This window comes from Betta splendens, chromosome 22 (genome assembly GCF_900634795.4).
Source record: "Betta splendens chromosome 22, fBetSpl5.4, whole genome shotgun sequence".
Classification (NCBI taxonomy): domain Eukaryota; kingdom Metazoa; phylum Chordata; class Actinopteri; order Anabantiformes; family Osphronemidae; genus Betta; species Betta splendens.
In genome coordinates this window covers 849,956-870,917 of record NC_040900.2, presented here as the reverse complement: position 1 = coordinate 870,917, position 20,962 = coordinate 849,956, and the positions used below count along the sequence as shown (strand labels likewise).

The 20,962-nt window shown below is 49.9% G+C and overlaps 1 protein-coding gene across 2 annotated transcripts in view; it reads left to right on the top strand.

The window, feature by feature from the left end:
* Positions 1-17,938, top strand: part of akap6 (A kinase (PRKA) anchor protein 6) — an 87,082-nt gene extending 69,144 nt beyond the window's left edge. Inside the window, exons 18-23 of one of the 2 annotated variants that reach the window (XM_029137952.3) lie at positions 5,190-5,273; positions 5,381-5,533; positions 8,299-11,028; positions 11,440-12,226; positions 14,228-14,326; positions 15,949-17,938. In XM_029137952.3, coding sequence (XP_028993785.1) covers positions 5,190-5,273; positions 5,381-5,533; positions 8,299-11,028; positions 11,440-12,226; positions 14,228-14,325 — 3,852 coding nt within the window. In that variant the 3' untranslated portion in view covers position 14,326; positions 15,949-17,938. Of the gene's footprint in view, positions 1-5,189; positions 5,274-5,380; positions 5,534-8,298; positions 11,029-11,439; positions 12,649-14,227; positions 14,327-15,948 lie in introns of both variants that reach the window. The other variant, XM_029137950.3, reaches the window with a different exon arrangement.
* Positions 17,939-20,962: the final 3,024 nt, after the last annotated feature.

Below are 20,962 nucleotides of genomic sequence, written 5' to 3'. Positions count from 1 at the left end.
ACCTTCTCACTTGGAGTCGAAGTCTCATTTTGTCTGAAGTGATATTTTAATGCAGGTTGTGCCTGAAATGCCATAAACACAGCGGTGAAGTGAGTGGGAGAAACACTTCCCTTCCCGTCTGCTTCCATTTTCAGGGAGTTGCTCTAAAAGCCTTTAACGAACCGCTGACTTTCAGACCCCATTAACACCGAACAGCTGTAATGTTAGAAGCAGAGAGCAGGAGCCAGACGGATGCTGGGTCACTGCGAGCGCCGTGATGTGGTTTGACCCATTCTCAGGAAATCAGAACATCATCAAAGCGTGGAAGCACCGTCACTCTGTTACAGACGGAATTATCAAGGACGATCCAGATCAGAACAACCGGGTCCTTTCAGGTAACATTCCGGTCCAGGCTGGAAACCGCGGGTACGAGTCTGTTCGGACCCGGTGAAGGTGCTCTTGAACAAACCTCTGCAGCAGGATGTGCTCCACCAAAACTTTTCTGTATTATTGAAGCAGTTGGACGGAGAGAAGGTATAAAAGCAGAAGAAAAACAGACACAAAAGGAGAGGATAAAAGGGAGAAAGAGAGAGAGCCACGCTGCAGGAAGGAGGAGGAGAAGGAGAGATGGAGCTGGGGAGCTGTAGGCGGTATTAGCAGCAGCGCAGGGAATATGTGTGGGAACAAATTGTCGACAGGAATTCATTAGGCTCGTCTTGTGATAACGAGTGCTTGTGGTTTTAATTGACTTAATCAACAAATAGAATTAATCAGAGATTTCTAATTAATGGTAATTGATTGGAATATCCACTGGGTCACCGTGCAAGCAGCCCAAACTCACTTTATTTCTGCCTCTGACTTTACACTTTGTCCTTGTGGTCCTTTGGCTGCTTCCTTCTTTCTCTGTTCCCAGTCTCCTGCTGCCTCTGTTGTCTGGTTCCTGCAGCCTCTGTTGTCTGGTTCCTGCTCTTGTCTAGTTCTGCAGCCTCTGTTGTCTGGTTCCTGCAGCCTCTGTTGTCTGGTTCCTGCAGCCTCTGTTGTCTGGTTCCTGCAGCCTCCGTTGTCTGGTTCCTGCAGCCTCTGTTGTCTGGTTCCTGCTGTTGTCTGGTTCCTGCTGTTGTCTGGTTCCTGCAGCCTCTGTTGTCTGGTTCCTGCTGTTGTCTGGTTCCTGCAGCCTCTGTTGTCTGGTTCCTGCTGTTGTCTGGTTCCTGCAGCCTCTGTTGTCTGGTTCCTGCAGCCTCCGTTGTCTGGTTCCTGCAGCCTCTGTTGTCTGGTTCCTGCAGCCTCTGTTGTCTGGTTCCTGCAGCCTCGGTTGTCTGGTTCCTGCAGCCTCTGTTGTCTGGTTCCTGCAGCCTCGGTTGTCTGGTTCCTGCTGTTGTCTGGTTCCTGCAGCCTCGGTTGTCTGGTTCCTGCAGCCTCTGTTGTCTGGTTCCTGCAGCCTCTGTTGTCTGGTTCCTGCTCTTGTCTAGTTCTGCAGCCTCTGTTGCCTGGTTCCTGCTCTTGTCTGGTTCCTGCAGCCTTTGTCCGTCTGGTTCCTGCAGCCTCTGTTGTCTGGTTCCTGCAGCCTCTGTTGTCTGGTTCCTGCTCTTGTCTAGTTCTGCAGCCTCTGTTGCCTGGTTCCTGCTCTTGTCTGGTTCCTGCAGCCTCTGTCCGTCTGGTTCCTGCAGCCTATGTTGTCTGATTCCCGCAGCCTCTGTTGTCTGGTTCTTGCTGTTGTCTGGTTCCTGCAGCCTCTGTTGTCTGGTTCCTGCAGCCTCCGTTGTCTGGTTCCTGCAGCCTCTGTTGTCTGGTTCCTGCTGTTGTCTGGTTCCTGCAGCCTCTGTTGTCTGGTTCCTGCTGTTGTCTGGTTCCTGCAGCCTCTGTTGTCTGGTTCCTGCAGCCTCTGTTGTCTGGTTCTTCCCTGGTCTGTCAGTGGCTCGTTCCCTTGCTGGAACGGGGAACTGGAACATTCCAGCTGCAGAGTAGATGCTTGTGTGCAGAGGCTTCGTGTTCTTCTGCCTTTTGCTTTGCTCTCAACCAGTGGAGCCTGAGCCTGGTTCTGCTGGAGGGTTCTTCCTCTCCTCGTGTTCTGGTGCTGCTCAGTGGGTTGTTTGGGTTCCTCTCTGACTCTGGTTCTCACTTTTTCATTTTTCGTTCTCATGAATGTTCGTGGCCTCAGATCCGTTCAGAGGCTGTAAACTGGATCTCTTGTCAAGTGTGTGTCTATTGATTAGAAGCTGCTCACAGTGAAGTGCTGAAGTGGTTCTACAGTCCCACTGAGCTCGCCGTATCGGACTGTTGTCGGTCCTGGTTCAGCTTCTCTGGGCCTCACTCGCTTCACAGACTTAGACATTGCAACCACTCTAACAACCTCCACTCACCTCTATGCGCCGTCCTCCCTCCCTTCATCCCTCTCTTCACGGCAGGTCTCGGTAATTAGATTGTGGAGATGAGGAGGTGGAGGAGAGTTAAGAGGATTTTGTTTTTAGGAGAGGGAGATTTAAGAATGAGAGAGATAGAGCGGATGAAGTGGGAGAGATGGAGCCTGAGAGAGACTAGAAGGAGGTGAAGAGAGAGAGGGTGAAGAGGGAATTAGAGGTAAAGAAGAGCAGAGCCTCTTCTTTTTGTTTATCCTGAGTCGGTCCCTTCCTGAAAGACGACGGTGAGTGACAGACGGACAAATGCAGATGAGGATGAAGACATCACTTGTTCTTTTGCGTCTCCTGTTGTTTGACCTTGAATGCGAGGAAGAGATGAACAGAAAGACAGAAGCAACATCGTGTCCAGAAAAAGTCTGGGTTCTTGTTCGGTCCGTGGAGCCTGTTCGGGTTCTGCTAAGCCTCTTTATTGACTGTAACAACTAGTCAAACTGTCCTCGGTACGAAGGAGTTCTGCTGGTTGTTGGATTCAGAGGAGATGTGTGAGGTTTATACACACCTGATGAACACCTGCAGAGCTGTTCACACAGGGCCGGGGTGGATCTGCCGGAATCCTCAGGCCCAGATCTCATGTCCCTCATCTGTAAAGGTCACGCTCAGTGTGGAACGTGGTACCGCAGACCTGGGCCTGGGCCTGGACCCCTGGACCTGGGCCTTGGACCTGGGCCTTGGACCTGGACCTGGGCCTGGACCCCTGGACCCCTGGACCCCTGGACCTGGGCCTTGGACCTGGACCTGGGCCTTGGACCTGGACCTGGGCCTTGGGCCTTGGGCCTTGGACCTGGGCCTTGGACCTGGGCCTGGACCCCTGGGCCTGGGCCTTGGACCTGGGCCTGGACCCCTGGGCCTGGGCCTTGGGCCTTGGGCCTTGGACCTGGGCCTTGGGCCTTGGACCTGGACCTGGACCTGGACCTGGACCTGGACCTGGACCTGGGCCTGGGCCTGGACCCCTGGGCCTGGGCCTTGGGCCTGGACCTTGGGCCTTGAACCTGGACCTGGACCTGGACCTGGACCTGGGCCTTGGGCCTGGACCTGGGCCTGGGCCTTGGGCCTTGGACCTGGACCTGGGCCGCTCCATCCCAGGATTCACCGTCGAGTCTTCAGTTTGGTTCCCAGTTTTCCCTTCTGGTTTTTGTTTCCTGTCTCCTGCTCATTGTCTCTTTATCTTTCCATCTTTCCTGATCTCCCTGTTTATTCTGGAGTCACTTTAATCTTCGGACTCTTTTCCTCTCCCTCCTTTTTGGACTTTCTTCCCTCCTCATCCCTCCCTCTATGCCTGTATGTCTTTCTCCTTCTCTGTGGCCACTCCTCAGCTTTCCATGTATTTTGAAGAAAAGCTTTTCAGCAAATATTTGTCCGACTGTGTCTGTAGAGCCCTCTGAGTCAATACAGGCCCAGCCAGGCTCGACCGGCCAGAGAGAATCAGAGGGAGAGAGAGCGGAGCGGGGGATCAGTGCATGAAAACCAGCAGTGCAGAAACAATAGAGACTTAGGATTGTCTCTGTCTAGAAGAAACTCTCAGAAAATACTTTTGCTATCTGAAACTAAACTCAGCTGCACTTATACTTGACAAAACAATCATTTTAATTCTGATTCAGCTTCTAGTTTCTCTCTAAAAAAACACAGAACTGGTGAAGTTAGGTTTTTGTGGGCGTTGAGTTGCTTCTGGTCAGTCGAGCGTCGTTCTTCCAGAGGCCAGAAGCTGCATGTGGTGGAGCAGTTCATTACAAAGGCTCCTGCGTGCTCTCAGCTCAGATCTCCGGTGGGTCCCAGACCTCCGGACGTGGTCACTCCAGTGCTGCCGCTGCTTCTCTGCTGCTCAGTGAATATCACTCAGTGGCTTTGTTGTTGGAAGCGTCCTTCTTCAGCCTAACACACACCTCCTGTTTGGAATAAATTTGAGCGTAACCCCACAAAGGCGCACGCAGACGCGCGCCAGGCTTGTCCTCTTGATCCTGTCGGCTGTATTCTGCATCCTCGTCTCCTGTTTAGACAACCAGGCGAGCCACCGAAATGTTAAAGTGAAGCGAGAGAAAGGAGATGAAAGACAGAGGAAGAGCTGCTTTGTGTGTGTGTGTGTGTGTGTGTGTGTGTGTGTGTGTGTGTGTGTGTGTGTGTGTGTGTGTGTGTGTGTGTGTGTGTGAGAGAGAGCGTGCGAGAGAATCCCATTTCATTGTAATAGTGTTTAATATTTATTGGAAAATGTAAAGGAAACGTAAAGGAAGTGCTTTTCAGCGAGCGGCTGGGATTAGCATAAATAGTTTGGCGCTTGGACGTGTTCGGTTCCTGTCCCCTCCATTCGCCGTGACACACACACACGCCGGCATGAGTAAACATGCAAACACACACCCCCTCGCTGACCTTTGTGTGTGAGACTCATCAGCATATAGTGATTTATAATGGGCTCTGCCAATCCTGGTGTTCCTGCTGCTCCCTGCTTTGCATTTCCTCCTCTGAGCTGAGAGGGAGTCCACCGAAGGGATATTGGCTGTTGTCATTCGTTCTGCTGATCCAGGATCTGCTCACTGGGTTTGACTGTATGCTAATGACCCGTTATGAATGGCCTGAACTGTGAGAACTCGATAAATAATAACTCATATATTTTCTGTTTGTTATTGTTTTTAAAGTATGGTTTAACTCCTTTCAAACATACAAATATAAGGCTCCGTTATAAACTGATGGATCTCAGTGTGTGTCGAGTGAATTTTCAGGTTACTACTAACAAGCTACAGGCTTAGACCTTAACATCCGCTTTACTACTAACAGACCTTTTCTCTCCTCACCTTCCTCCAGTCTCTGAGCTCAGAGGTGCAAGCCAGACGCAGAGGAGTGTCCTCCGTGCTGAAGCTCTGCCAGAAGCTGCTGCAGCACAGCCAGGTACGTATGAGGACGCTGATGCCTGGTGCTGATGGACGCTCTCTGCTGGACCCAGCTCCCAGCAGCGAACAGGCCTGATCATTCTGATAACATTGTTTCTGGGACAGTCGGGCCCCATGATGGAGGTGGGCCCAGAGGCGGAGCAGCACCGGGAGGCCCTGCAGCTGCTGTCAATCAACCTGGAGAGGAGGTGGGAGGCGATCGTGATGCAGGCGCTGCAGTGGCAGAACAGACTGAAGCGTGAGCTGGGAGATCAGCAGGTTAGAGGGATCTGACATTCACGCTTTACATCCTTCACTCCGCGCTGCAGGCGGCCGACGCACCGGCAGAACACTGCACCTCTGACATGCAGCGCGACACACACGGCGCTGGTTCTTTGTGTTCCTCAGGTTTAATACGGCCACAAATAAATCTCGCACATTAGCGTCTGCTGCTCGTTCCGTCCCTCGCGGAGGTTTCACGCGTGCTTCTGTTCTCTGTGTGCTCTTTCCTCCATGTTGTCAAGTTTCATTCTCTAAACAGAAACTTGACTAAGCTACGCAAACAGTTTCCATCTGCATATATGTGTGTCCTGGAGCTTAAAGCAGATGAATGGACTCATAATCTGGATGTTCAGGTAAATATTGAGGCCTGGTGGCTCAGTGGATCCCACCAGGAGAAGTGGGTGCACTAGGAGCAGGTCCACTGAACCCAGGGCTCCTGTAGGAATCTGCTGTGACTGAGCTCTGATCGAATCAAACTGAGCCTCTGAGAAACACTGAACTCAGTTTCCATCTTCAAAGAAAAAAAAAACAAAGAAACTTCAGATTTTAGCACTTTGACAGTTTGTGTATCAGAATGCGCCGCTTGTCAAAGCAGCTCAGGCTCCATGTGGAAGCTATGAGCTGCTCGCTGCTAAAGCAGATATCAGTGCTAGTGAAGCCAAAGGAAGCAGAGAGAGACGAGAAGGCAGGAGCTGTTGTGGATCTCTGTTAGTGACGTGTGCGGTTGTGTAGACACACAAGGAGGTCCCAGTTAAACTGTAGAGAGCATGCTGGAGCCCGGACGGGACCCCAGTCCATCACAGCACGGCCAGTTTGGAACGTCCACAACCTGAGAGTGGGAGGAAGCTGAGTTCACTGCTGGACGGGAGTCCGTCTGCACTGTTCACACACAAACACACACTGTAGAGGAGGAGAAGACAAATAGCAGAGGGCAGACGCTGTGACCTCGCTGCCTGGCTGGAGAGTAATTTCACTGCTGGAGCTGGAGAGGAATAAAGAACCGGAGCAGCACATTCGTATGTGAGAGCTTCCCAAGGAGCAGCTCTGCTCGTCCTCCCCCACAGCTTCAAGCTTCCTGCCCAATATCGCTCTGTTGTTGTTCCTGAATGTTACCGTGCAAATGTGAGAGGGAAAGAAAGGCGAACCAGGCTAACGCTAACGCTAACGCTAACGCTAACGCAGCGTTAGCGCAGGAGGTGCTTGGAGCAGTGGCGCGAAGGCAGAGGAGCAAGGCAGCAGCTGATTTCCAGCCGCATCCACGCTTGGACTGGAGCGGGATTCCACCTGGCAGCGCCTTGTGAGCGCGTGCTGGTCCTCAAGAAGCAAGTAAAGTAAAGCTGCAGGGTGTTCACTTCACACAGTAAACCTGGAAGGTGACTGTGGTACGTGGAAATCACGATTACGAAATCTATGTAGATCGGTGTTATGAGCAACATATGGAGGTTTCCATTGGGCGTCTGAGTTGCATTCAAAGCAGCCTGTCTGTGTGGAGGTGATTTATGTGTGCGGGCGGTTTTGGATGGCGCCGCTGACGCCGGGCTCCCACAGCACTTTGACAACTGGTGCAGCAGCAGCTCCTGGAGGAGCGCGGCCACATGAATAATCACCCAGGCGCTCCCAGATAGCGCCGCTCTCCTTGGGCCTTCCAGCAGGTGCTATGCTAACAAATGGGAGCAGTCAAAGCAGAGCTAATGGGAAAAGTTTCACCCGTCTTCACCCGTAAACCAGGCGCACAAACACCATGAGCTACTAAAGTTCACAGTGTCCCGGGTTCCTTTAGCAGTCACAACAGAGGATTCTAAGGTACTGAAGCTTCTGAAACTAGAGGTGGGAGCAGATCTGGACCTGCAGATCAGAGGGACAAGCTGGCGTCACTGGGATGAATGGGCGCGGCAGCAGCGCTCTGGCAGCTCTCCTGGCTTTGGTTGGAGCCGCTGTGGGCCGAGCCTCCACCGGACCACAGGAACCAGCTCCGTTCACTGTCGCAGCTCAGTTCAGAAGCAAGTAACAGAAATGAGATCAATTACAGATATAAATTCTGTCCAAGGTTTTGGCGGGTCATCAAATAGTCGATTTGATTGGATTAGTCTGATTGATGGCCTCTCCCCTCTGCACCGAATGTGTTTTTGAACGCGTCTGCAGTGGCAAAACCCAGTTCAGTCATTATCCCCATGTCCCTTATCAGCACAAGGGGAATAAACACAAATCTAATAGAAATTCATTACACAGAGCCGCATCCACACATACTCACCCGCTCTCACACACAGAGCCAACTAGTTTATTAGATTAATAGGCTATGAATGGCTAATACGAATTACCCCTCTCTCTTGTTAACGAGACGCGGAGCAATTTGTATAATTATGTCTGTGGAAGGAAAGAATTCCTGTGTCTAAGCATATTTTTAGACAGCCGAGCTTTCTGAAGGTTTTTGATTACGTATTTACTTTAGGGTTTTTAGCTTCATGCTCTTTCTCTCAGAAGTCGTTTCTGAATAATTCATCGCTTTGTTCCAGAGCAGAATAATTTGTGTTGAGATTTATGAGCAATTGCTTTTGGGGGGGTAATCTTACTCTTTCCTTTTATAATGATCACACGTGTTCTGTCAGAGTCGGTGTCGTGTGTCTCGTCTGTTTAAACTCCTCCCTCAGAGTGGAACTGTTGGTGCTCCGCCTTTCGCCAACGCCGGCTTCATCAACGTCGCCCTCACTCTGATCTGAACTCAGCTTCCTGTTCTTCCTGACTTTGCTTTTTTTCCTCTGCAGGTTCCAGGGAACTTTCTTGAACCCGGTCTAGTCGATCTCCACCACATCAGTGCTGCACCAGTTGAACCAGTGGCACCAGTTCCTGATGACTCATGGGAGTGGGATGAAACGGATATGACAATCACAGAAGCAGAGCCACAACAAGTATCAGAACCGGACCTTCCACACAACCTCCCCACAGAACCAGACTTGCCTGTGGACCCAGCTAGTCAGCGTCCTGATATGATGAGGGGAGGGTCCTCACCAGGGGGTCAGCCCAGTGCGGTCCCCCAACTCCTCCCCCCTCCCTGCAGTCACATCTACCAGGTGTATAGTCTCCATAATGTTGAATTGTACAAACAGCCACAGTTTCCATACATCTCTTCATCACTGCGCAAAACCACAGCAGCGAAACGGAAACAGCAGCTGCTCCTGAAAAGCCTGAGTAAAGACTCCTCATTCTCCTCCATTGAGTCCCTGCCGGACCTTCTTGGCGCTTCGGTACCAACCGGTACGACTGGACCGGAGGGCGGCCGGGGAAGTGGCCAATCAGCTGACAGCCGTCGTTCAGAGTGTGAGAGCGGGATCGTCAGCGATACTGGAGATGCAGAGACGACCATCAACTCTGAAAACCAGGAAGCAGAGGAGGACGAACCCAGGCAAATAAACAAGATGGAGGATAACAGGAGGAAGAAGGGATGGAGGAGGGATGAAAGCGAAAGACGAGAGGAGGAGAAAAAGCGAAGGCACGGCAGGGGAGGAGGTGAAGCTGTGGAGGTTCTGATCAATGGGCGTGGCATATTGACGCCTGCAGACTCTGACTCCGACTTGGAGCTAGAACGACCGCTCGTGCCTCACTGTGACATCACAGAGTTGACCAGAGTCCGCCATTTTAGCGCTTTGGAGACTCCTGCTCTCAGCCGCCGAGCGTCCAGTCCAGTGTTGTCTCAGGGCTCCTCTCTGGAGTCGTTGCTGGCTCTGGGCGTGGAGCTATTCCCCTCCAAAGACACGCTGACCCGCAGCGCCTCTCTGGAGAGTAACCTGGACCCGAGCTCCAGCGCCGGAGGCCGGAAAAGAAGCCCCATGAGCCGCGGGAAGCTGGTACTGGAGCAGCACAGAGAGGGGGACGGAGCTGAAGCAGCAAGTGAGAAGACGGGTCGCACGGTGCCAGGGGAGCCGTTCCCCGGGGAGCTGAGCAGAAGAACCCTGGACCTCCTCAAGCGCCTGGAGAACATCCAGAGTCCTCTGACCACCAAGATGACTCGCAGTGTTTCTGACATGACGCTTCGGAGCAGCTCGCCGCCGCGGAGCCAGCTCCCAGCGTCCCCGTCTCTGGGCGGCCGGCACTCGCCCCTGTCTCTGCTCTCAGGCTCTTCACGCAGAGGACCCCCATCGCTGATCAATGAGAGCTCGGCAACAGCCTCTCTGACTGAGCTGAGCAGCAACGAGGACTCGTCTCTGGGGTCCGAAGACTTGATGATGCTTAAAAAGCGTCGGCGTGTCTTCCTGGACGTCAGCACGGCTGCAAATGCCAATTTAAGCTCCTCTAGGAAACGTGGCCACGGGATCCGTCGAGAAGCCAACGGGATGGAGGACGCAGACACCAGCCTGAGCATGGTGGTCAATGTGTCCTGCACAGACGAGGACGAGGACGACAGCGACCTGCTGTCCTCCTCCACGCTGACTCTGACTGAGGAGGAGCTGGGCGTTCAGGAGGGAGACGATGGCGAAGAGGAGCGACTCAGCGGCGTCTCGTCTGGAAATGAGGACGATGATGAGGAGCTGGAGGGCTCTTACGTCCTGGGCCTGGACTACATGAAGCGGGAGCTGCAGAGCTGGATCCGATCCCCTCGAACCTCCTCCTCCTCCAAAACAGAAGCCGGCCTTTGGGATGAGCTGCAGTGTGGGACCCATTCATCCTCCACGTTCACGCCACCTCCCACCACCACCCAGGAGCAGCACTGCTTCATGAACCATTCCAACTCAAAAGTAATGGAAACCAACATGAACAGCAACAGAGTGAGAGGAGGTGAACGAAAACATGGGGAAGAGGCCGAGAACAAGAGGAACGCAACGAGGAGCTACATCAGCCAGTTTGTGGACGACATGGAGAACGGAAACGTTGACCAGAGCTGCTTAAAAACAAAAGATGAGGATGACGAGTTCCTCCGGGAAGAGTCGAGTGTGTTCACAAAGAAAGGAGATCCCATGAGGGAGTCGTTTGCATCGGTCCAGGATGCAAAGCCGCTTTGTTCGTCGCCGTCCTGTGAAGGTCCCTTTCAGTCCCAATGCGCCTCCTCGTTGGTGGGGCAGCTCCGAGGAGAGCTGCCCTGCCACAGCTCCTCGGCCCCCTCACCGCCTGCCCTCTCACCAGTGGAGGACTGCAGATCCCACGATGCTGTGCACGACAGCAGGGCTGCAGCCGGGGGAAGGAAGGCCATCACCATCCAAGAAAAGTTCAAGTTCTCCTCCTTTGTGACGGAGGAGACGAGGAGGGAGCTTAGGGACAAGGAAACCTCCCTGCCGCCCAAAAGACGCCACAGCTCCGTGTCCTGCTGCAGCCGCCTCCCCTCCCCCCCTCCACGCCACGCGTGCCGCAGCCATGACACCTCCCAACACAACGTGCACAACTTTGTCATGGAGATTATTGACCTGACCTCAGTGGCGCTGAAGAGCAAACCAAAGCAGGCGGAGTCCAGCGGGTCCGAGCCAGAACCAGGTCCCGCTTCTCTAGCACAGATCAGAGACAAGGTACAGTAGAAATGAGACCATAAGCAAAGATCTCCTGTAACGTCCGACCTCGTCGATGCTGTTGAGGACAGAGCAAAAGTTATCTCAGATAATTTGTTCACTGAGTTGTAGTAATTCAATAAATCGCATCACAGATCATAACTCTCAGGATGTAATTACTCATTTCTTCACTTTCTAGTGAATAATGTAAAAGCTAATCAGTTGTCGTTTGATTAAAAAAAAACATATTAACATGCAAAAGAAGCCTGGCTGATGATAATGTTTGGCTATAAGTGCTGTTAATAAATGCACATTATACAACAACCAACAGCAGCAGATCCCAGGAACATCTGAGGATTTGCAATTTGTAGTGTGCAACAGCCGAACATCGAGAAATAGCAAATCTTTTTCACCTTCTCCTTCCTTCCGCAGGTCCTTGAACACTCCCACCGGCCCCTTCACTTGCGGAAGGGAGACTTCTACTCCTACCTGTCTCTCTCGTCCCATGACAGCGACTGTGGCGAGGTCAGTCAGTGCTCGGAGGACAAGAGCTCCTCTCCGGCTCCCTACAGCATCCCGACAGCACAAGGCCTCGAGAGCCCGAGCCCCGAGCTGTTTACCAGCAGCGCTCGCAAGATGTGCAGCTCCAGCTCCGCTCCCGTCTCCCCACGCTGCTCCGCTCACCTTGACTCCAAGAACAACTTTGCTGATTTGGACCTGAAGCGTGCTGACAGCCAAGCTAATAGCGCTAGCACCTCTCTATCCCTGCCTCCGAGCCCGGACATCAGGGACGAGGAGCCTCTGTTTGCAGCCTGCACTGAGGAGGTTTACCTGGGCCCGCCTCTCTGCTACAGCATGGTGCTGACCAAGAAGCCACGGAGGTTCTGTTTGCCTGCGCTGGACCCGGGCGTCCAGCTGGACCTGGGTGTCCGGCTGGACCCGGGCATCCGGCTGGACCCGGGCATCCGGCTGGACCCAGCCAGTCCATCGTATACACCTCCTCCAGGAGCGAATGGAGGCCAGGGTTTGGATCGGAGCCAGGCTCAGCTGCACCTTGGAGGGTTCAGTCACACAGCGCAGGGAGCTCCCAGTTGCTTCCAGGAGCCGCGCCACAGCTCCTGCTTCACCTCCTCGCTTTCAGCAGACGCCTCTGGCTTCAACCCGGGTGACGGCAACCGTGCCCCTCCTCTGTCCTCTGGCGCCGGGGAAGAGAAACAGGGTGAGGACCTGCGCCTCCTCTGTGATGTCGCTAGAGGAGAAGTCACCGTGGCTGCGAGTGTCGGCGTGCTGCAGGAGCAGAGGAGTCATAATGAGGGGCCTCCTTATCTTAATCCCCGGGCTCGTGTCGCCCCGATAGACTCCTCCGCAGCCGAATGTTTGGCAGATACTAAAACGCTTGAATCCAATATGGGCGCCGTAATGACCAAGATAAGTGTCTGCAGCTCCGCTACAAATCCCTCAAAAGAGCCAGCCGCCACCGCCACGCGTATTAATCCCAAAATTAACTGCTCGGCGATGAGAGAAGCAGATAGAGGGGAGGGGGGGAGGCGAGGAGGGGGCGCGCGTCGGCAGGCGAAGCCGGAGGAGAGCGGGAGGAGAGGGCAGAGCGGCTCTCAGCAGGAAGCCGAGGCAGCGGAACAGGTTGGTGCTCCACGTATTAGCCTCATGGACAATCTGAGGACATGATAGCGCAGCTCCCCCTCCACTCCAGGTATTAGCTGGAGCCCAGCCCCACAGTGGCTATGAATGCAAAGAGGCCACTCTTGCTCATTTCCATTGGCGAGGTGCTGATGTGTACAACCTCCTCCTCTCTTTCCCACCTTCAACCTTTCTCCTCTCTTCCTCTTCCTCCTCTTATCGCTTCCCTTCCTCTTCTTCCTGCTCCCCCTTCATTTGTTCTTTTCCAGCCGTTCCAGCCTTAATCTTTCTCTCCTCTCTTCCGTTTGTCCTTTCTTCTTCCGCTGCATCATCCCTCTCTCCTCCCTCAGGTGTTAATGGAAGAGGGGATTTGCAGACTTCTCAGTTTTTTAGTAAAAGGTTAAGGTCCACAGAACAACATCAGCATAATTACTATCAGTCAGATTTCATTAGGATTCATCAGCTAAGAGCTTTCCCTTCCCGCAGTGATCGTTCAATTCATTTCATCGCTGAATTAGCGTGTTTGTGCTCATTTTAAGTCTTCTATTTCCTTATGCAAATGGCTTTGGCATTTTTTAGTATCACTGCACCTCCTCGCTTTAGCAGCTTCCCTCATAAAGAGGAGCAGAGCTTGTTTGTGTCAGTGGACGTCACATGTGCTTTAAAGTGTGAACAGTGGATTGAACGCAACTCAATACTGGGCCCCAGCGATGAGGACATTACAGTATGTAAGTAGCTTTACCCTCGTTCACGAGGTCTCAACCTGCCATGTCGTCACCCACAATTCTATGTGATGCTTTTACCAGTAGTGGCTTTTTATTCTGATCAGGTCTTAACAGGCAGGTCTGGCTCAGGTTAGCGTCTAGGACACGAGGTGAAGCGGACTAAACGTTAGCATGTTACAGCTGCTCACTCTGAACAGGGTCCGTTTAGGCCTGGTTCTACGTGTTTATGTGGATTCAGAACCTCTCTCTGTTATGTTATGTTAATGAAGCCGGATCCTTAATCCCCCTAATTCATCTACACCCTAACGTGATGCTTTCAACGGGAATTCAACCCGTGCACTCGGGGTCTTCGACGACCTTTAACCGCCTTTGATTCTCATGCTTCCAGACTTCATTTTGTGTTTGTGATATTCTTTATGTTCCTCATCAGCTCCTTCATCGCTAGATGCTAGATGTGAGTGCACGTGTATATGTATGAGGAAGAACGACTGCACAAGTCTTTACAAAGCGATTAGTCGTGAAACAATTGGGGGGGGGGGCTCACGCTTGTTGTTTTAATTTGCAACTTTTCATCAGTTTGGGCTCAGAGAACGAACAAGCCGATTAGAAAACAAAGACAAACAGCATTTGAGGCCGATAATGCCGTTTTGATTTATTCTTCTCTCGTTTCGTTGTTTGTCTCGCTCCCTGTCATCCATCGCCACCTCCCTCTTTCTCTGTCTCTTCCACAGTTGAAACCAAGTGAATAATGTGAAATATCATTGTTTCAGGCTCTGTATCACGTATTCGCTTCAGGTTGTTGATTTTTGATCTCGTCTCATGGCTTCTCTTACGACGTCTCTGTCGCTCCCTCGCAGGTCAGCTCTCAGTCGGCTCTTCATCACAGTTCCAGAGCAGAGCCGAGCCGGAGCCGAGCCTCAGGGAGACGTCCCAGCTCCAGAACGGGGACAGTTAGTGTGAGTTAAGCATCCATCACGTGTGTGTAGTCACTCTGGGCTTTGGATGCATCATAAAGCTCAAAACACGTTGCCCAAACAGAATAATCAATAGAAAATAGAAAACTGTACGCTTTGTGCGCAGCAGTAGAAGAATAAAGGAATATATCTGCATCAGTTGTTAGTCAGTCCTTCAGACTGTCAGCTAACGCGGCCACTGCAGAATGACGGTGAAGCTTTGTAGGTGTGAGTGAGTGTGTGTCTGTGAATGTGTGTGTGTGACTGGCGACCTGTCCAGGGTGTCCGGCGCCTCTCGCCCATAGCCGACCACAGGATTAAGCAGAATGAAGGATGGATGGATACCTGTGATGTGTGTAGAGGAAAGGAATGAACAAAATAACTTCTCATTACTGTTGACGTCACCAGATATAAATATACAGACAGTTGATGAACCGGTGAAGAGAGAAAGAGAAGAACCTGCACCAGTGCTATTACATGGATTCACATGGTTGTTACAGTAGAGCTTCCAGCGCTGATCTTTTTTGTTGACTTGTTGAATTTAGGAATAATCGTAACTTCATCGACCTTCATCTGGTCCAGAAGTGTGATTTCACAAACTGTATGGATGCAAAGTGACCCAGGCTGCACAGGCAGTGAATTTGTTTTGGTTTTCATCACCTTTTCTATTTTTAAAATCAAATCAAACCTAGAACCTGAACAAAGACCATCACACGGACAGAGTGTGTGCGTCGGTGTGTGTGATGCGTCCGCCCCATGGGCGCCTCCAGGGCTAAGCAGAACCTACTGCCCCCATACTCCAAACGTACACAGCGATGCACACACACCCCTGAGGGCAGGGCAGAGGAGTCCAGGTAGAAGCTCTGACAGCCCAACAGCTGCAGGTTAGACAGACATGTTGTTCACACACACACACCAGAGGACAAACCTGCACACACCCACAAAAAACACACACATGGAAGTGCTGAAACAGTGCATGCACGCACACACACATGGACCCACGACAAAGGACACACACACATCATATCAGCCATGCGTACAGCTGGTCCTGACCCCCATGGCGTGCCCCAGTCTAGCCCACCTGTTCACACACACACACACACACACACACACACACACACACACACACACACACACACACACACACACACACACACACACACACACACACTGTACACACTCACACACACACACAGGTGCAATTAAAGCAATCGTGAATGCGGCTCATGATGTGCTCTGTGACCCAGACAGGAGAAGGTCTGCAGCAAACACAGGAGAGAGAGCGAGAGAGAAAGAGAGAGAGAGAGACAGTGTTCAAGTCTCATCGCTGACTCGCGGTGGGAAGGTGTTACGGAAAAACCGGAGAGAAAGAAGCAGAATATGTGAAGCAGGATGGCGGCGATGGATGAGGCTGATGCATGAACTCAGTTAATAGTTACTTCACAGCATTTAAATGCAAATGGTTAAAAAAGCAGAACAATAAACAGAACCAGACGAAGTCACATAACGGGTGAATGTCTGATGATTCCTGGTGTTGGTCTAAGCTCAGCTCGCTGTGATTTCTCGCTGGCCATGTTTACTCACGTGACACTAACAGCTTCTCTCTTCCTCGTCCGTCCACCCAGAGACTCCCCGTGTTGGCAGCAGGAGCCTCCAGGACTCAGCTGTGAGGCCGTCTCCCTGTCAGACCCCTCCTCCGGGCGTCATCTCTGCAGCTGGAGCCTGTCACACCGCTGAGCTCCCACATGTCTGCTGTAGCCGCCGCGCTCTCGTGACTGGACGCTGCAGACACAGCTTCCTTTCTTTTCTAGGTTTTGAGTTTCATGTGATCTTCAGCATCTTTCAGTGTTTCTAGGAGGAAAATGTTGTGAATTGACGCCAGACAGCATTTTAAATGTGACTGAGCAGTGATTGGCAAAGCAACTGGTTCACAACGAAGAATGATGAACAGCCTGTAACAGTTCAGATCAATCTCCTTCGTGGGTTTACTGTTTGTTCTTACATTGCTGTGTGTGTGTGTTACACTTTGATCGCCGCACTCATCAGTTCAGCATCACACAATGGACGAACAGCAGTGAAACGAAGGAGCCACGGCGCCGCTAAGCTGGACTTTCCTGGTTCTCCTGGTTTATAGAGATGACTGTGGCACACCCTGTCTGCACAGCTCACCCAACACAGCTGGACACTTACATAAACTACACCTCCTGTGGTCCTTGTTGGCTGAGTGGCTGTAGCACGTGGCTCTTCCCCCCTCCACCATCTCCTGACCAACACGTCTGACTCTAGGTGCTACGTGGTCCAGTCCTTTATCATTCATGGCATTCACTGGTAGTTGTTTTTCTTCCTCCAGCTGTTGTTCTGCCACTGTCCAGATGTCATGGAGCCTTTTTGTTTTTCTGATTCATTGTATCAGCCTGTGAGCTTCTATGTTTCAACTTCTATGAACAAAATCAGTTGTGATCAAGCACATTTAGTGTCAAGTCTCTAAACTCTGTTATAGCCTATTATGATAGAAACAAAACTCTTCAAGCATGAGAAATGCTCACCAACTAGCAAACGCATGCTTTGTTTTGGCAGGCAGAACGCTGGTTGCTGTGTTTTCCTGATGAGACTGATGACGTGTTGCTCCTGTTTGTAAGCAGCTAAATCCAGTCCTCCGTCCCTCCCAGTACAAAATGAAGATGAGTAAGAGCTGACACATAATGCAGGTAAAGCTGCGGTTGCTTTTGAGTTGAGGATCTAGTCGTTTTGTAGCTAACACCTGATCTTTATATTGAGCTTTAAAATGCAAAGACAACAGTGTAATCCAACTGTGAGACATTCAGGTGAAACCAAAAATGGAAAAACTCCTCAGTTGTCATCTTCATGTTGAGTGCGTGAATGATTTGACCCAGGTAGGGGTGAATGTGGAGGCTGGAAGGGAAGAGGGTAAGAACAGGGTCAAACACTCAAAACTCTCCCAGCTTCTATGGTGAGATGTTCCTTAAACGCCCCACAGCAAAGCGGTGATGAAGCTGTGATGGATCGGTTACCTGGGGATCTTACTGGAACCTTTCTCATTCCTGGTAGCAGTGACTGAACATGAAGGAAGAAGCACGTGTCCAAAAACAAAAATCACTTTTATCTATGCAACACGACCAAATTAGGTGGAAGCTGTTGTGTAGGTGTAAAGTTGGACTGTTGTGTAATACTGCTGGATGTCCACTGCTGAACCACGTGTTGTTCTTCTGTTCTAGCTGCTTCTGATGATCAGCGCTGACGCTGTGAGGGCAAATAGGGTTTGAAGTCCTTAAACTCTAATTGTGTGCCTTGCTTCTTCAACCTTTTACTTCTTCTTCAACCTTTTTGCTATTAAAGCATCAGCGTTCATTCAGTGCAAGAAAAAATCCAAATAAGAAGCAAAACCAGTTAGATGCAAGGTTCACAAGCTTCTGTATATATGTCAAATGCAGAGAGGATAATGTTCGTCTTTACTTAACTCTGTATGTGACCTGTGATGTGAAATATCTTTATCATGACTACTAGCCATAAAGAGCTTGACTGCATGGTTCCTGCTACTACAGTGTAAAACCAACCACGGAGAAATAAACGGCATTTATTGGAAAACTGGACAAATGTGAGCGAGATCTATTACTGTGCTGAGTGTGTGTCTACAGTGGCTCCTCTCTGAGCCAGAACAGCTCCTAATGGGACCAGACCAACACGTTTCCAGTCGTGCAGAGCATCAGGCTACAATCAGAGCAGCTTCTTCATGTCTCTGTAAATAATGTGCTTTGTTGATCTATGGGGCTTTTGCTGGAGCTTATTTGCACAATTGCAGCAATGAAATGAGGGTCTTAAGGTTTGAGAAACACCCGCCAAATTACTAGTAACCAATCCCTCAATTACGGTAAAAACTCTAAGATAAAAACTTATAACTTCTAAGAACAGATGCAAGTCAGGCCCCTAATCACTCTGAATGCATCGTTACTGTCTTTATCTGCCCCTAATCACACCTTTGTTTTCCTGCTCACTGTGGAAACCCAGACAGGAAGTGGAACAGATGAGGCCCCTGATTGGATATGAGCATAAACAATCTGGGGACATTGCTGAACGTTAAACAATGTTGACTTCATCAGACAGGGTCAGTGTGTTAAACAGGACGATGCTGCTGATGACAAAGAAGATGGACTGATGAGGGAGACAGCCGAGGAATGACCTGCGTGATTGATAAAGTTTCATCATGTTCCTGCAGTCTGAGGAAAACAACACTCGAAATGTCCCTCATAATATTAACAGTCCATTTTTATAAGATTTGTTATTGTGAATAAAACCTGGCAGTACAGAACCAAAACACCATCTTCATTTATGTTTGTTTCTTTGATATGATGGTATACACAAATAAAAGTCAAGAGGTTAAAGACAGTAGCAGTAATAGATATAATTAGCGTCACACTGATCATCTATGATCGATTGGTTGTGTCTGAGTTCAGTCAGAAGCAGTGTTGCCAGATGGGAAATTAAGAAATGTACAGTATTTTTACCCAAACTCTGAAAAAAAAAATACAACTTTAAAGAACTAGTGCCTTAAAAAACAAAAAGTATGTTTGTGGCGCATAAGCTAAATAAATAACACAAAGGCTTAGTTATTTGATTTAAATAATGGTTTTACTCATTTTTGGCGCCAAAGACTTTACGTGTTTTTAACATTGTAATGTCCGACACCACTTGAACACCGCAGCATCAGAACGGTGCTACTGTGCAAACAAACCCGAACAGCTCATTGAACCAATCAGTAGCGCTGCTGATGTGATTGACAGAGAGGAGGATCCAATCAGCTACTAGTGAAGACAGTTTTTTTGGTGACGTGCGCGTCAATCAAAACGATATCAAAAGATGATGAACGCAGTGTCAAAACTGTCGTATTATTGGCTGTACGATATCGTACATCGTACAGACCCCAAAACTATCGTATACATACAATAATTATCACATATCTGGCAACACTGGCCAAAAGAGCTCGCCTTGTTATAGTGAAGTGATTCCACTTTAACAAAGCGTCTGTAGTGAAGTCTTCGTCCAGGTATGGAAACTCCCTTTCGGTCATGAATATGTGAACTAGTCTCGTTAATGTGTTAATGTTGACTTTGTTCATTGTTCTTAACCAGTGTCTGTAACGTTGGGCTGGTGGGGTTAGCTCAGGGTTAGCTAACTAAAGAGGCAGGAAGAACCGTTCTGCGTCAAATACTTAAGTGTAAATGTTCAACTCAGTAACTTCACGTTCAACTCTAAGTTTAATGCATCTTGAAAGTGTTTTACGCCTTTTTCACATTGAGATAAGTAAAAATGTATACTGGTGTCATACTTAAACATTGATGCAGGTGTCGTTTTTCTTCACTTCAGTTATAGTAATTTTACATTAGCTGCATTAGCTACTTTTAGCTCCTTAGCATGACTAGAAAGTGAGTTTAATGCCTGGCTCAGCAGTCCAGCGGCGTTCTTTGTGTTGTGATGCTTCCTTCTGTCTCCAAAGGCTTAAAAATTGTCCGTTCCTCCACATTAAAGCCATTGTTGGTGGTTTCTCATGGTTGCGTCCCTCTCGGTTGGAGCTGTGATGTTGATTGTGGCTGAAGGGGCCTTCAGATGACTGATAAGCGTTGATGAATGAAAATGGAAATGCTTTTCAGCGTTTTGCCTTCAAAGGGAAATCAAATGATGGGGCAGGAGAGGGGCGAGCGGAGGAGAGAGAATATTTGCCTTTTTGCAATTAACAAGATATGTTCTTTTTTTGTCAGAAAAATGGAAATGGCTTTTAAGGTCGTAAAGGTCGAGCGCATCGAAGCATGGTGGCTCTGCAATTACACTTCAGGCAGCGGCCTGATTGGAGGGAGGGCGAGGCGTGGGGGTCCGGCCGCGCGCTGACGGTCAAATTAACGAGATGGCCGGCTCCCTGTTGAAAAGATCACATGTGATTACCGTACATCAAACAGACGGAGCGCTCAAATGATCTCCTTTCTCGCTGTGGAGTCGGCGAAAAGGGAGAAAACGCAGACGCACTGATTAGTTAAAGACTTTAAATGTCAAACTTTCACTGTCCACAGCTTGAGTGAGTCACCAGGAGGGGGGCCGTTCTCCAGCAGACACCCACCACAACAAATGGCTGCCCTCTTGACATAAATGAGGACAAGTTGGGGATTATTGGACTCCCCTGTGAGTCTTAGCTTTACACTCAGTGTAGTCATTACATTGTGTTGGCTTTGTAATAATCATCAAACATTCACACTTAAAACAGTTTACCTGTCTGACTACAGTGCTGGGGTCCACCTGAGGCTGAAACACTTGTAGCAGTGTTTGCTAAAGATTTGATCAACGTTCTGCAAAGACTTCAGCAAAACGTCCCTCTCTTTGTCTTTAGTACGATCTATTTTTCTTTATCTGTGTGACATCTGATAAATCTGTTTTATCTTTTCAGAGCCACCATGTCCCCTCATCCTCTGAAACACCCTGATGTTATTACATGCTGCGTATAGGTGAGAACGTGACAACTGTTGTATAATATTAATGAAAACCTGTTTTAAAACATCACCATCATACAAGTGTGAGAATGGGAGAAACTAATTTCCTGAGGGAATGATTCATCAGAAATCTCCTTCCTAACAT